The sequence below is a fragment of the Heptranchias perlo genome, chromosome 16 (assembly GCF_035084215.1).
Source record: "Heptranchias perlo isolate sHepPer1 chromosome 16, sHepPer1.hap1, whole genome shotgun sequence".
Classification (NCBI taxonomy): Eukaryota; Metazoa; Chordata; class Chondrichthyes; order Hexanchiformes; family Hexanchidae; genus Heptranchias; species Heptranchias perlo.
The window spans coordinates 24,481,178-24,495,709 of record NC_090340.1 but is presented as its reverse complement, the minus strand read 5'-3'; the positions used below and the strand labels follow the sequence as shown (position 1 = coordinate 24,495,709).

Here is a 14,532-nt window from a genome sequence, read left to right as displayed (position 1 = left end):
AGTCCCGCCGGCACTTAAAGCCAGCTGGCTGATATTTAAAAGACCAATTGAAGTACTTAAAGTCCTTAAAGCTGTTAACTTTTTGTGTATTGACCTACACGAGCCATTTTAACTGCTTATGAACATGTCATCTGTAGCCGCTGAAACACGCCTTGGAAACTGAGGCGAGTTGCAGCCGACCCTCATTTGGACCGTTAAACCAATGATCGATATCTGAAGAGAAGGTGAGTTTTTGCAGCAGGGCACTCAGTTCTCTTGGACAAACATTTGGCTGGGAGTTCTTTGTGTTCAGACTGTGATTTCTTGGTTCACACTCAGAATTCTTGTGTTCACACATATTCACCTACATTTTGGACCTCCTCAAACGAACATCAGGATGGGGGGGTGGGGGGTGCAATGGATTTATTCTACAGTACATATGAGGAGGAGGCACATCACCATCCACGGCAGGCATGACATGCAATTTTGGGAGTTGCAGGTGCACAAGACAGAGGTGAGCCACAGGGACCTGCAGAGAGCAGAGAGGGTACCGACGTCACAGGAGGCACTACCCTCGTGAGAGGGTCTACAGGCAGAGGCTGAGCTTCCTGAACCTCTCTGAGGAGCAGTGCCTAAGTAGGCTCAGATTGAATCGCCAGGTGATTGCAGACATCTGCACGCTCCTTCATGCAGAGCCTCTCCCAGCTGGGCCTGGTGGCCACGCATTGCCCGTCGCAGTTAAAGTCACCACTGCCCTCAATTTCTTCGCCTCTGGATCCTTCCAGGGCGCCACCGGTGACATCACCAGGATCTCTCAGTCGTCTGCACATAAACGTATATGACAGGTCACGGATGGCTTATTTGCCAGGACATCTGACTACGTCAACTTTCCCTGTGATGATATCAGCCAGACAGAGAGGGTTTCCACTCTCTGGATGGCTTCCCACTGATGTAGGGCACAATTGATTGCGCACATGTAGCAATGCGAGGACCTGCACATGAGCCAGGACTGTTTATCAACCGAAAGGGATATCACTCCATCGATGCGCAGTTGGTTGGCCCTGACAGTTGAGATTTTTTTTATTATTCGTTCACGGGATGTGGGCGTCGCTGGCGAGGCCAGCATTTATTGCCCATCCCTAATTGCCCTCGAGAAGGTGTTGGGAGCCGCCTTCTTGAACCGCTGTAGTCCGTGTGGTGACAGTTCTCCCACAGTGCTGTTAGGAAGGGAGTTCCAGGATTTTGACCCAGCGACAATGAAGGAACGGCGATATATTTCCAAGTCGGGATGGTGTGTGACTTGGAGGGGAACGTGCAGGTGGTGTTGTTCCCATGTGCCTGCTGCTCTTGTCCTTCTAGATGGTAGAGGTCGCGGGTTTGGGAGGTGCTGTCGAAGAAGCTGTGGCGAGTTTCTGCAGTGCATCCTGTGGATGGTACACACTGCAGCCACAGTGCACCGGTGGTGAAGGGAGTGAATGTTTAGGGTGGTGGATGGGGTGCCAATCAAGCGGGCTGCTTTATCTTGGATGGTGTCGAGCTTCTTGAGTGTTGTTGGAGCTGCACTCATCCAAGCAAGTGGAGAGTATTCCATCACACTCCTGACTTGTGCCTTGTAGATGGTGGAAAGGCTTTGGGGAGTCAGGAGGTGAGTCACTCGCCGCAGAATACCCAGCCTCTGACCTGCTCTCGTAGCCACAGTATTTATATGGCTGGTCCAGTTAAGTTTCTGGTCAATGGTGACCCCCAGGATGTTGATGGGGGATTCGGCGATGGTAATGCCATTGAATGTCAAGGGGAGGTGGTTGGACTCTCTCTTGTTGGAGATGGTCATTGCCTGGCACTTATCTGGCGCGAATGTTACTTGCCGCTTATGAGCCCAAGCCTGGATGTTGTCCAGGTCTTGCTGCATGCGGGCTCGGACTGCTTCATTATTTGAGGGGTTGCGAATGGAACTGAACACTGTGCAGTCATCAGCGAACATCCCCATTTCTGACCTTATGATGGAGGGAAGGTCATTGATGAAGCAACTGAAGATGGTTGGGCCTAGGACACTGCCCTGAGGAACTCCTGCAGCAATGTCCTGGGGCTGAGATGATTAGCCTCCAACAACCACTACCATCTTCCTTTGTGCTAGGTATGACTCCAGCCACTGGAGAGTTTTCCCCCTGATTCCCGTTGACTTCAATTTTACTTGGGCTCCTTGCTGCCTTGATGTCAAGGGCAGTTACTCTCACCTCTGGAATTCAGCTCTTTTGTCCATGTTTGGACCAAGGCTGTAATGAGGTCTGGAGCCGAGTGGTCCTGGCGGAACCCAAACTGAGCATCGGTGAGCAGGTTATATGCTCTTGGTCTACGCCCCCTGGGTTTTGGAGCCCATAAAGGGCCCCGCCAAAGACTGCTACACCTGCACCAGCGCTGGGGCAGACTCGGCCATCAGGAGAGGAGACAACATTGCGGGTCCTGGTTGAGTGTGTGGGGGGGGCAGTGGGGGGATGCAAATGGGTGAGATGTGAGAGCGCTTTGAGTGAAGTCCCCACTTCCACATCCCCTTTCGCCATCATCCCTCTCCAGGGCCACGGCCACTTCACTCCTACCACTCTGCTAGACAACAGCTTAGAAGACATCTGTGACGTGTTGTAAGGCCACTGCTAAAGTATCTGTCTGCCTGTTTAAGGTGGCAGACATGTTGGCAGCCAGAGTCTGCACAGCCGTTGTCAGGGCCTGAATGGACTCATTTGTGAGCTGTGCTTGAAGCTCAATGGAGACTGTCATTCTCTCCATCGCAGGCATTCTCGCACTCACCTGCGCCACCATTCCACTAAAACTGGAGCTAGACTCCTCCATCCTCTCTGTTATTGTGGAGACTGTGTGTGGCATGTTTTCCAGCACCTCGCAAAGATGCATCTGTACCTCTATCATTCTCCTTCTCAACGATGGTCCCTGGGTTTCAGCATCTGCGTCCAGCTGAGCAGAGCTTGGAGAGGAGTGCGTCCCCCGACGCAGACTCTCCACAGCTGCCCCTGCCACCAGTGTCTGCTCGTGTTCACTTGTGAGTGGTGACTCACCAGGTAACAACCCAACTAGCTGTCTAACGGGACCCACCGAGGTGTGTGTATCTGCGCTGGTGCATAGCTCATTATGATGTGAAGGCCCTAGAAGAGAACATAATGCAATATTAAGAATCACCGCAGAAGTTATGTTGCGATGAGCATACTGACGTCTGCAACAGGTCATTGATAACATCAATTCATGATGTGTGAGAGATGTTAAAGTTCTGTCACTAGATGTTTGCGGGATGCCAGTCTCGGCATCTCCGACAGCCAGGCATTTGACTGGTTGGCTCAGCTCCAAGACCATCTCTTCCGTCGTTGTCAGGGCCACTATTTGTGGTGGCCCCCCCTCCAGTCCGGCTCCTCTCCCTTGCATTTTGTGCTCTTTTCTCCAAGGGGAGAAAGAACCAATGTGTGAGTGAGTGAGGATGCATTGTTTTGGTTGAGGCTGCCAATGAAAGATGCATCAGAGGGTGAGTATCGGACAGATTCATGACATTGCATCAGGACTGGGGTGAGTGGAAGTGGTGGGTTCACAAATAGGGAGGTGAGGAAGTGCACAGAAAGTGAAGGCAAGTTGATACTGAGCTTTAAGTGGGTGTGTGAAGTGATGTGAAGTGATGGATTAGGCTTGGCAGGACAGAGTGGGGGGAGGGGTGGTGGTGGTGATGTGCGCCACAGGATGGTTAGGTCATTGAATCAGTAACTGTACTCACTTTTCATGACCTGGTTAGATCATTAAAGCGTTTTCCTGCATTGCAACCACGTCCTCGAGACGGTGCTCCTGCTGTTCAGCTCTTCTGCCACCTCGAGCCAGGCCTTCTTGGTGGCAGAGGTAGGGCGCTTCCTCCTAGCTACCGGGTGCAATGTATTCCACCTGCTCCACACACCGCCTAGCAACAACTCGAGAAGAGTCACTGAACCATGGTGCTGGCCTCGTCCTTTGTTGTTCCATTTCCTTCAATTACTCCTTTCTCTCTCAAAATCCAAGGTTGCAATGGCCCTTTAAATACTCCAGCTCCCAGCACGTCATTCGGGTGTGCAGTGCGCCCGCTGCGCAGCTTGGAGATGCGAATCCCCGAAGTCAAATTAAGGGCCTTCAATTGAGTGGCGATTGCTCGAGAAAATACACGAAAAAAAACCACTTTGAGATCTTTCAACGGTTCAGCAAGTTTCAGTGAGTGTCTGAACATACAGACAGCAGGATTTCAGGCTCAATCCCAGCTTGTTGAATTAGCTGATCTCAGCTAAAATGGGGGTACTGGTGCTTCAGGTGCCGTCAGCACCTTTCAGATAGGGAAGAGAAAATTTGCCAGGGTTGCCGATCCGGTTTGATTTTCAGTGACCACCGCTGGAAGTGGACACGACTGGACTTAGCCGTGATGGCCTGCCCCAACCAGTCATTGAGGACACTGCAGTTGATGTCAGTGGAAATGCCACCTCTGTGACAGGGCTCAGTGTTTCTGGGCTAGGGAGAAAAAAATATACAGCCAAACATCACGTTCATGATTGCTATTCAGTGGTAGTAAACATAGTGGAAGGCAAGTGGAGACAGGGCTGAAGGTAACTGTGATATCACCCACTGCCAACGTTCAAAGTCTAGACTCACACCTGAGCGAGTTCCTAGAGAATCATGGCATTCTGGACCTGCACCCAGCATGTGTCCCCACCTTTAGGACAGCTGGGGAGAAAATCGGAACAATTTTTTTAAAAATGCTAAGTTATGGTTTGTTTTGTCCTTAGATAACACCTCTTTAATTGATTTTCTATAGACATAATAGTTGTGCAAGGGAAGAGACTTTCACAAAACAAGAGAACATGATTTATTTTCCATCTGATACTGATAATATAATTATGTCTATGATAGAGCACCCTGTTTCTATAAAGATATTTGTATAATGTTTAAAATTCTAAGTATTGTTTTCTTCCAAAATAGAGTGGGACAAGGTCCAACCTTCCTGAGTTTTTCCACAAATTCCTCCAGAAGAAATATGGAGACTCTGCTCTGCATTGGGCCTACAACATTTTCTATGGCTGCAGAAACCATCCGACAGATGAGACAATCAGTCTGTTTTTCAGTATTCTCAATGGAATTGTGAGTTTCTGCATTCCCTTATTCAACAGAGTTAGCAGAATTTAAAATACTAATTATATAATACTTAAATGGATTTTTGTCAGTCCTACATTATTAGCAGGATACCATACCACTCTGCTGTGTGCTAGTATCCACATTACGGCATCAGTACAGTGTGCCACAGCAATGGTGAGATGCAGGTTTGATTTTCCCCTACTCTGCTGCATTCTCAATATGAGCAATGCTGCTCTGGAGGTGCTGAGCAAAAGCCAGGAGCTTCCTTACAGCCAGAGGGAAAATTATGAGGAAGGTTGGCACTATGCACTTCCTTTCAATCAGCTAAACATGGCATTGGTGGTAGCATGGGAGTAGGATACCAATGTTAGCCTTAACAGCACAAAAGATTACTATTATAACTAAGGATTCTTGGCTATTTGACCAAGGTGGGATTTTTGTTTTAATCTACAGCAAGTTTCTGCTATGCACTCAGGATTGGGATTTTAAGGGTTAATTCACAATGATAGAGCCTCTCATAAGAACATAAGAAATAGGTGCAGGAATAGGCCATGCCAAGAGTCAAGCCTGCTCCGCCATTCAATAAGATCATGGCTGATCTTCGACCTCAACTCCACTTTCCTGCCCGATCCCCATTATCCCTCGATTTCCCTAGCATCCAAAAATCTGTCTCTCTCAGTCTTGAATACACTCAACGACTCAGCATCCACAGCCCTTTGGGGTAGAGAATTCCAAAGATTCACAACCCTCTGAAGAAATTCCTCCTCATCTCAGTCTTAAATGGCTGACCCCTTATCCTGAGACTATGCCCCCTAGTTCTAGACTCTCCAGCCAGGGGGAACAACCTCTCAGCATCTACCCTGTCAAGCCCCCTCAGAATCTTATGTTTCAATGAGATCACCTCTCATTCTTCTAAACTCCAGAGAGTATAAGTCCATTCTACTCAACCTCTCCTCATAGGACAACCCTCTCATCCCAGGAATCAATCTAGTGAACCTTCTTTGCACCCCCTCTAAGGCTGTTATTAACAGAAAGAAATGCTAAGGCCGCTGGGAGATTGGTATGTTAATGACTTGGTTATCCACAATGACCTGGGTCAATAGTTAATTTGTTATCTCATTTCAGACTTCCAGTAAGCCATTTGCATACATAGAATGGGCTGCCTGGTAAGCATCCACTCTTGGGAAGGTGGTAATCAGGTTAATTGGCAGTTCTACTGACCAACCCCTTGCTAAGGGAGGAGTTGGTGGTCATACTTCCTGGGGAACAAAAAGAACAAAGGCCCAAAAATTGACGATTAGTTGGTGAGATCTGCTGAGAGGTAAGTAATGTCTTGGCAATCTACCTTAAGAAAGTAGAGTTGTCCTGGCTCTGCATAAGCCTTGGTCTGATTCAATGCTAAGATTGATCAAAAGCAAATATATTTAACCCACTACCCAAGACAGGGCAGCGTAGTTTATTACTTTTTCTTATTTATGAGGAGAAATCGAGGTTAAATTGAAGTAAATGAGATTTGCTACAAGTGGTTACTCTGCATTCACTTACTGACTGTAAAAGTAAAACAGTTTAGTGATTCATATCTGGCCTCATCTCACTAAAGTGTAATGTGAAGGGTCATGATATCTAGTTTATATAACAAGGTGGTACTGTTGTTACAACCCCCAGGTTACACTGTTGTATACCTAGATAATTGGGTAATGACAGTAAACTCCTGATCGTGAGAGGCGCAGGGACCACTTATGGGAGTGTCCAGTGCCGTTGAACTGGAGAGAATATTTAAGGCAGATCTTAGATTTGTGACCAGTACAAGTGAAAAATAGAGGGAAAATAGACGATAGAAAATCCACACAAAAAATAATGGCCCAGATTTTGCTGGAGTGGGGCTTCTCGCAGCGTGCCTGTTAGACTTATTTGTGCACATTTAGTTTTTTAAATTTTTTGCCCAGGAAGTTGCTGGAAGTGCGAACTGATAACATGCAGCGAGGGCACAGGGCATCTGGGACTTTGGTGAAAAACGGGACAGTCTCTCTCCTTAACCAATGAGATTCAAGGATTGAGAATTAAAAAGTACTAAGTAGGAGGATGAATTAGAGTGGGTGAATGCAATGTCAAATCAGGTACAGAAAGAGAAATAAAGAGAGGGAAAGAAAGATTGGATTGACGGAGAAAGAGAGACAGAAAAAAAATTTAAATGTAAAATGTAACATTTTTAAAATCTCCTAAAACAATTCACAACCTGAAGGAATGAGACTCCACATTTATAATTGTTTAGTGATTCACTGCTCTCCACTGCAAGGGGACAGAAATTAGGTTTGCTTCAGTGATCCCCTATCCAGCTAGTTCCTCACTATGACTGTGCCATTGGAGGGAGGAGCAATGTGAAAATTGGATATTTACTTAATGGGAGTAAATACAAGAGAATGAGTCACTCTGAACTATTGGCCAAGGTTTAAGACATAAATTGGAAAAATTATACACAGCTAAGATATTCTAGCATAACTATCTAACCATGCTTGTGTTCTAAAAAATGTTTTTTTAGGTTGATGAAAGTGTATACCATGGGCAGATGCATCTTATTTCACACCTGCTGAAGGAACTGATACATCGTGACACCTCTGGAAAAGGAATTCTTTCCAAACAGGAGTTCAGGTTGGATTTGTTCAAACTTGTATATGATTACCCAGGGAAATCAAGTGGCTTTCAAATGAGCAGCACAATAGGAGCAAAAGAACATCTACACCCCTAACTAGGAGCCATGGCTCGGAGCCTCAAGGTTCATGTTCACTCAAACCTACCTGTCCCTCACTGTTGATGAGTTTAGTCCTGTGGAGTACAAAGCTAAAGCAGAGTATTTCATTTCAGGAGGAGGGAACTCTACAACCTCCACCGCCAACAGTAGCTGTAAACTGGGAAGGGAGGGGGTGGGGAGAGGAAGGAGGAAGGGAGAGAGGGAGAACAGTCACAACTGAGAAATCTCTTGCACCTCTTGGCAGTTGGCTACAAGGGACATTGACGACAGCAGGAGGTGGCCATAGGCTGCCCTCACAGCTGCAGGTGTTAGGCAAGGCAAAAAGAAAAAGGGGATTATTAAAAAGGTGAAAACTTATCCAAATACATCAATAAACATAAAGTTAACAAAAATCTTTTGAAGGGCTTCCTGATGACTCAGTGGATAAATGCATTGTATGGTATGGTATTCAGCCATATAGACCTAAGGATCCTAAGGTCAGTTCCTGCTTTATGCTGGTGAGTGATCTGAGGTGGGACGGCAATAATGGTGGTACAATTGGCCTCCATGTCTCTGGATTAGGAAGGAGAAAATTGGCCTGTGTTCTTGCTGCTGATTGCTATCCAGTGATCTTGCTGGATAGTGCACGTGTATGGATGTTGGGTGACTAAAAGATGCTATATAAATGCAAGTTGTTGTTGTGGTTGAGAGGACAGGGTCAGGCCTGGCTGTGATACATTCCAAGCTCAAGTAGCCTGCTGGCACTCACTGTCCCAACTGACATGTGAAGACTGGGCATTTGAGTGAAGTTTTAGTTATACTGTAATATGTGCTGGAATACTAACAAAGATGATCCCTGCAGTTTCAGCTGTGCTGTAACAATAAGCATGCCAGAGGGAATTAATTTAACAAGGAAACAGTGCTATTCATACAAAAAAATGTTTCATAAACATCTTCTGTACTGAGATGAAAATTGGCTGAAGTTAGCAAAATATGCAGGATGTATCTTACTGATTTGAAGTGCTGAAACTTTGCAGTGCAGAGGAGCCTAGATAAGAAAAAGCTGACCCATCAATGTAACAAAACCAAAAAAAATTTTAAACCATCTGACCACCTACACTATTTGAACACAATTTGTTTTTTTGATGAAGGTGAAAGGACAGATGACTTTTGATGTAGGACATTTTGACACTATACTTTAAACATGGTCAAAATACTGCCACTAATGAGTCACTGATAAATTGTACTGAAATAGAGTGAAATAAACTGGTATCCTTCAACACAATATTTTAAGATCTCCATAAGTATTTAATGTAAAACCCCACTAGACAATCAGGATCTACGATTTTACTTTTTACTGGACTCTCATATGTCTATTTTTCTGCTTGAAAATAAAATAAAGGACTATAAACAAAATAATGGAGTAATGGCTGAGCATTGGCTTCTCCGTTTGAGACAAGACAACTACAACAACTTGCATTTAGATAGCACCTTTAATGTAGAAAAGCACTTCATAAAGGCATGATCAAAAAATTGGATGCTGAGCCAAAGAAGGAGAGATAGAAGAGGTGACCAAATGCTTGGTCAAAGAGGTGTGTTTAAAGAAGGAGAGGGAGATGGAGATGGAGAGGATTAGGGAAGGAATGCCAGAGCATGAGGCCTTGATAGCTGAAGCCATGACCACAAATGGTAGAGTGAATGGGGGGGGGGGAAGAAAGGGGATGCACAAGAGATTAAAGAAACAGGAGAGGCATTGTAGAGCTGGAGGAGGACACAGTGATGGGGCAGGTTAAGGCCATAGAGGAATTTAAAGATGAGAATTTTAAATGAGGAGTTGGGGGACTGGAACCAATGTTGGTCAGTGTGGTCAGGGGTGATGGGCAAATGGGACAGTGAGAGATAGGATGCAGGCAGAATACTTTTGGATGAACTAATGTTCATGGAGGATCAGAGGCCAGCCAAGAGAGCATTGGAATAAATCAAGTCTGAAAGTGACAAAGGAAGAGAGCTTCAGCAGTAGATAAGCTGAGGCAGGGGCAGGGGCAGAGGCAGAGGCAGGCAACGTTATGGAGGTGGAAATAGGCAGTCTTTGGGAGAGGATATGGGGTCAGAAGCACAGCTCAGGGTTGAGCATGACACCGAGGTTGTGGATAGTCTGGTTCAGTCTGAGACAGTGGCTGGGAAGGATACAGAGATTGTGGCTCAACTGAAGGTGGTTGCTTAAATCTTCGCATTGTTTAACTGGAGCAAACTGTGGCTCATCCAAGACTGTATGTCGGACAAGCAGTCTGACAGCACAGAGGCAGCGTATGGGTCGAGAAAGGTGGTGGAGAGTAGAGCCAGGTGTCCTCTATGTCTGGACATGATGTCGCCAAGTGGGCAGCGTGTAAAGGAGGGGGCCAAGGATGGATCCTTGGGTGCGGGAAGAGGAGCCATTGCTGGAGATAATCTGGCATTGCTCAGATAAGTAAGAATGTAACTAAGCGAGGGCAGTCCCACTGAGCTAGATAAAGGAGAGGCATTAGAAGAACATGGTGTTGTTGACCATGCCAAAGTCTGCAGCGGACGTTGTTTGTGACTTTGATTAAGGCCATTTCGGTGCTATGGAAGGCGTGGAAACCCGATTAGAGAGATTCAAGCAAGGAGTTTGAAGGGGGTAGTGGGATGAGGGATACAAGGAAATGGGTCGGCAATGACCTCATCAGTCTTAGAGATCAAAGGAGTACAGATGCAATGGGAAATGGCGGTTGACGGAGTGGACATGAATATGGATAGGAGAGTTTTATATGGAGGATTTAGTGAGGATGGGAGAGCAAGGCGTCCTGAGGTGGAGATTTAAATCACTCAAGATGAGTCGTCGCTCAGTGCAGAGGTAGAAGAGCTTAAAGAGAATATCTTGGAGAAACTTGGGAGGCGAGCAGGGTGAAACAGGATGAGGTGGTAAGTACCTGCTGCTTGAATGAGGACAAAATTGCACAGTAGGAGAGACCAAGGTGTGACTTGGTGATGAGGTTTGGGCAGGGCAAGTAGTGGAAAGTATAGCCAGGCAGAGGTTTCTCCTCTCTCTCTTTTCCCTCTCCCCCCCACCCCACCCACCCCACCCCACCCCAAACGTATACTGGTATGCAGTTCTAGGTTATAGTCCAACAGTTTTATTTGAAAATCACAAGCTTTCGGAGGCTTTCTCCTTAGTCAGGTGGAAGGAGAAGGAGAAAGCCTCCGAAAGCTTGTGATTTTCAAATAAAACTGTTGGACTATAACCTGGTGTTGTAAGATTCCTTACATTTGTCCACCACCGGCATCTCCACATCATGGTATGCAGTTCAGTGGACATTGGCAGTTTTTGAGTATTTCAAAGTGATCATTCTTCATGAGTCCAGAAAGTGAGTGCTGACAGTCTATTCAACTGTGGGGGACATTACAACTGACCCTGATCCTGGTCCTATCCTCACCTGGCATTCACATGCACATTTTCTAATAGGAATTTGAAGTGAGAACAAGTGTTTGAAATTCATTGGACTGGAAATTGCAGAAAACCATTAATGTTTATTCAAGTTAATTCTGTTCTAACATGGAGAATTTAATTGCAAATTAAGATTGTTTAGTACTTCTTTGCTAATAAATCTATGACTTTACATCATTACTCAACATTTTTTCAAGCTTTGCAGGATGACATTACTGAATACAACACTTTGTAGTCTGTTCTGACTCTAGCTCTGAACACAAGGTTTGAATTTACATTTCATTTAACACAGTTGGAAGTACAAATGTAAACCCATGTAGTTATAAAGAAAAAAAACGTACATTTATATAGCATCTTTTATTTATCTGGGTATCCTGAACAGCTTCATAGCCAATTAATTATTTTTGCAGTGTAGTCACTGTTACTATGTGACAAATACAGCAGCCAATTTGTGCACAGCAAACCCCCACAAACAGCAAATGAGATAATGGCCAATTAACCTGTTTTGGTGCTGTCAGTTGAAGAATGAATGTTGGTCAGGACACCAGGAGAACACCCTACTCTTCTCTGAATAATGTCTTGGAGTCTTTCACATCCACCTAAACAAGCAAACATCTCATCCAAAAGATAGTATCTCTGACAATGCAATACTCCCTCACTACTGCCCTGAAGTGTCAGCCTGGATCATATGCTGAAGTCCTGGAGTGAAGCTTGAACCCAGTCAAGAAGCAACCAACTGAGACACACTGATACCTACAGCTTTCCTCTGTATCTTTATATCTTGGTGTGTGTAGCTGTAAAATAAAAACTCAAACTTGTTTCTTTTTAAAAAGTCAAACTATGAAGACAGCCTTACCCAATAAGAGTGAAAAATACATCCATGACCTGATTATTACTGCAACAGCCCAGCTTGGAGATGGCAAAAAAATTCAATACAAAGCCTTATTTGATGAGGTAATGTACACATACATGTGTATATGCTTATACATTTTTTTAAAATCTAGTTGTAGCTTGGCTGCATTTTCAGACAATGAACATCTTTCAAACATAATATTCAAGAATATCCGAACTAGTAGGCTGGTATCCATAGGCAAAAGGTTTCCTCTGTGTTAGTATTGCAAAATCATAAACTGGTTCTTTTATATGTTCATGACTTTGCATACAGGAAAAATCCCTCCTCCCAGTTGTGCAGTACAGTGTGCGAGTCTACAGCATTAAGAAGTGGTGGGATTCAGGTTCACATCTGCAGTTTATCACATGGCAGTGGCATTTCCCAATGTATGAAGTGGCATTTGAGAGAGAACTGAGAGCTTCATTGATAGAAACAGATTATGGATAGATTTTTATACCCTTTAACAGCTGGAAACAAGTAGGTGACCAAATACAGAGACCACACTGTGACACATGGAGGGGGAGGGGTCTTGCATAAGTACCTGGAGTGATGGACACAAATAAGATTAATTTTTTTAAAAATTGTTAACAAAACACATTGAATGTGGAAAAAGTAGATGGTCAATTCAGAATGACAGTGAACTAAAAGTCAGTTGATTGAGGAAAATCTATGTTGATCCTAAGATGTATATCTGATATACTTTCTTTTAAATTGCTTTTGAGCATTTTACATACATTGTCATATTTGGTTAAGTCACTACAAGTTTATGCCGTGAGTTGCGAATCTCCATAATTTGCTGGTCGATTTACGCAGCTCCACCATTTGCCTCGCACAAACAGCAGTTCGCCCTCAACCTCCCCGTTATTAAGAACTTGCTGGATTTTGTACAATACCCATTAAGCTCGCCACAGAATGTTAGGGCTCGTAATTAACAGTGTAAGTACTCTTAACTATGTGATAATTGTTAACACTATGCCAATCAACTACTCCGGCCCAGAAAGGGAATAATTTAAACTGTTGAGTCTCATTCCTGCATGTAGTAAATTCTTTAGCGATTTTTAAAATTTCAAATTTTAATTCTTACTTTTCCTTATGTCTTTTTTTCCCCCACTTAATCCAATCTTTCTTTCCCTCTCTCCATTTCTCTTTCTGTACCTGATTTGACTCTAATTCACCCTCCTTCTCCATCGTTCCTTTGATTTTTTTCTCAATCCTTAAATCTCATGGGTTAAGGAGATAAGATGGTTGGTCCCAGATGCCCCATTGCCCTCACCACACCGTTATCAGCTCACACTTCCAGCAAGTTACCGGGCAAATTATATTCGAGCTGAAGGGTGCAGGAAAAAGTCTAACTAATGCTGGAATGGTGCATGTGCCAAGGTTTGGCCCATTATGTTAAGTAAACTAGCATTCTGTACATTTTTATTGTGATGCAAAAGTCTTCTGGATCCATGAACATGTTTGCAAACTATTTAAGCCCCATCCTGAAGATAATTAGCTTTATTCTCAGTAAGAATATTTAAGCGCTAGCCAGCCAGTCCCACAGAAACTAGGAGGGTTGTAAAAATGACTTTATCTCACCGCACAAGTGATGATGTATTGTGTACAAGCTCAATACAAAATAATGCTGGCTACTGGGGAGGAATTCAACCCACCTGATGAGAAAAGGAATGCCTTTGTGATTTATCTTTTACTAAGCCACATTTTCAAAGGGAAACTTCCCTTGCAAGATTTTGTTGTTGGACATTCCATGATTTCAGTTATGTCCAAGTCTAATTCCCTCAATTTCTACCCAAGATTTCTGTCAGAACTTCCGCGGAGATAAACTTCCATCACATTTGGTGGTTTAGTTTCTCATTTTATTATTTTCTTCTGTTACTGTTTACAGACTGAAGGCAGCACAGGAGTTTTTATTGCATTGCTGCAAAGCCAGTATGCAGCAGAAAAAACCAAGTACCTCAATGAACTAAGAAATATATTGCAAGATAAAGAGTAAGAGACAAACTTTGTTATGGATCTTGTTCCCAGCAGAAAGATCTAATCTGTATTACATATGGCATTATACATGATTGACTAAGTTACACAAATTGAATTGAGCAGTTCTGATTTCATAAATCAGGGTTGACTTCCAAGTGGTTATGAACCTCAAGATATCATTTCTTTAAACTCATTGTTAGCTGTATGTTCTCTATATTATAGTGGGATATTTTATTCTTAAATAATATTCCTTTTCAACTTAGTAGCAGACATGGCATAGGCTACATGACAGTATTATGTGGCCTGATGGAACTGCTATCATCATATTATTGGGCTTTTGGACAGATTATTGGG

At 44.1% G+C, this 14,532-nt stretch overlaps 1 protein-coding gene across 3 annotated transcripts in view; it reads left to right on the top strand.

Annotated features, from left to right (window-relative positions):
• tsnaxip1 (translin-associated factor X interacting protein 1) overlaps positions 1-14,532 on the top strand; it is a 91,181-nt gene that overhangs the window by 74,460 nt on the left and 2,189 nt on the right. Inside the window, exons 12-15 of one of the 3 annotated variants that reach the window (XM_067997834.1) lie at positions 4,966-5,124; positions 7,658-7,767; positions 12,143-12,263; positions 14,090-14,193. In XM_067997834.1, coding sequence (XP_067853935.1) covers positions 4,966-5,124; positions 7,658-7,767; positions 12,143-12,263; positions 14,090-14,193 — 494 coding nt within the window. The remainder of the gene's footprint in view (positions 1-4,965; positions 5,125-7,657; positions 7,768-12,142; positions 12,264-14,089; positions 14,194-14,532) is intronic. The other 2 variants (XM_067997836.1, XM_067997835.1) reach the window with 2 other exon arrangements.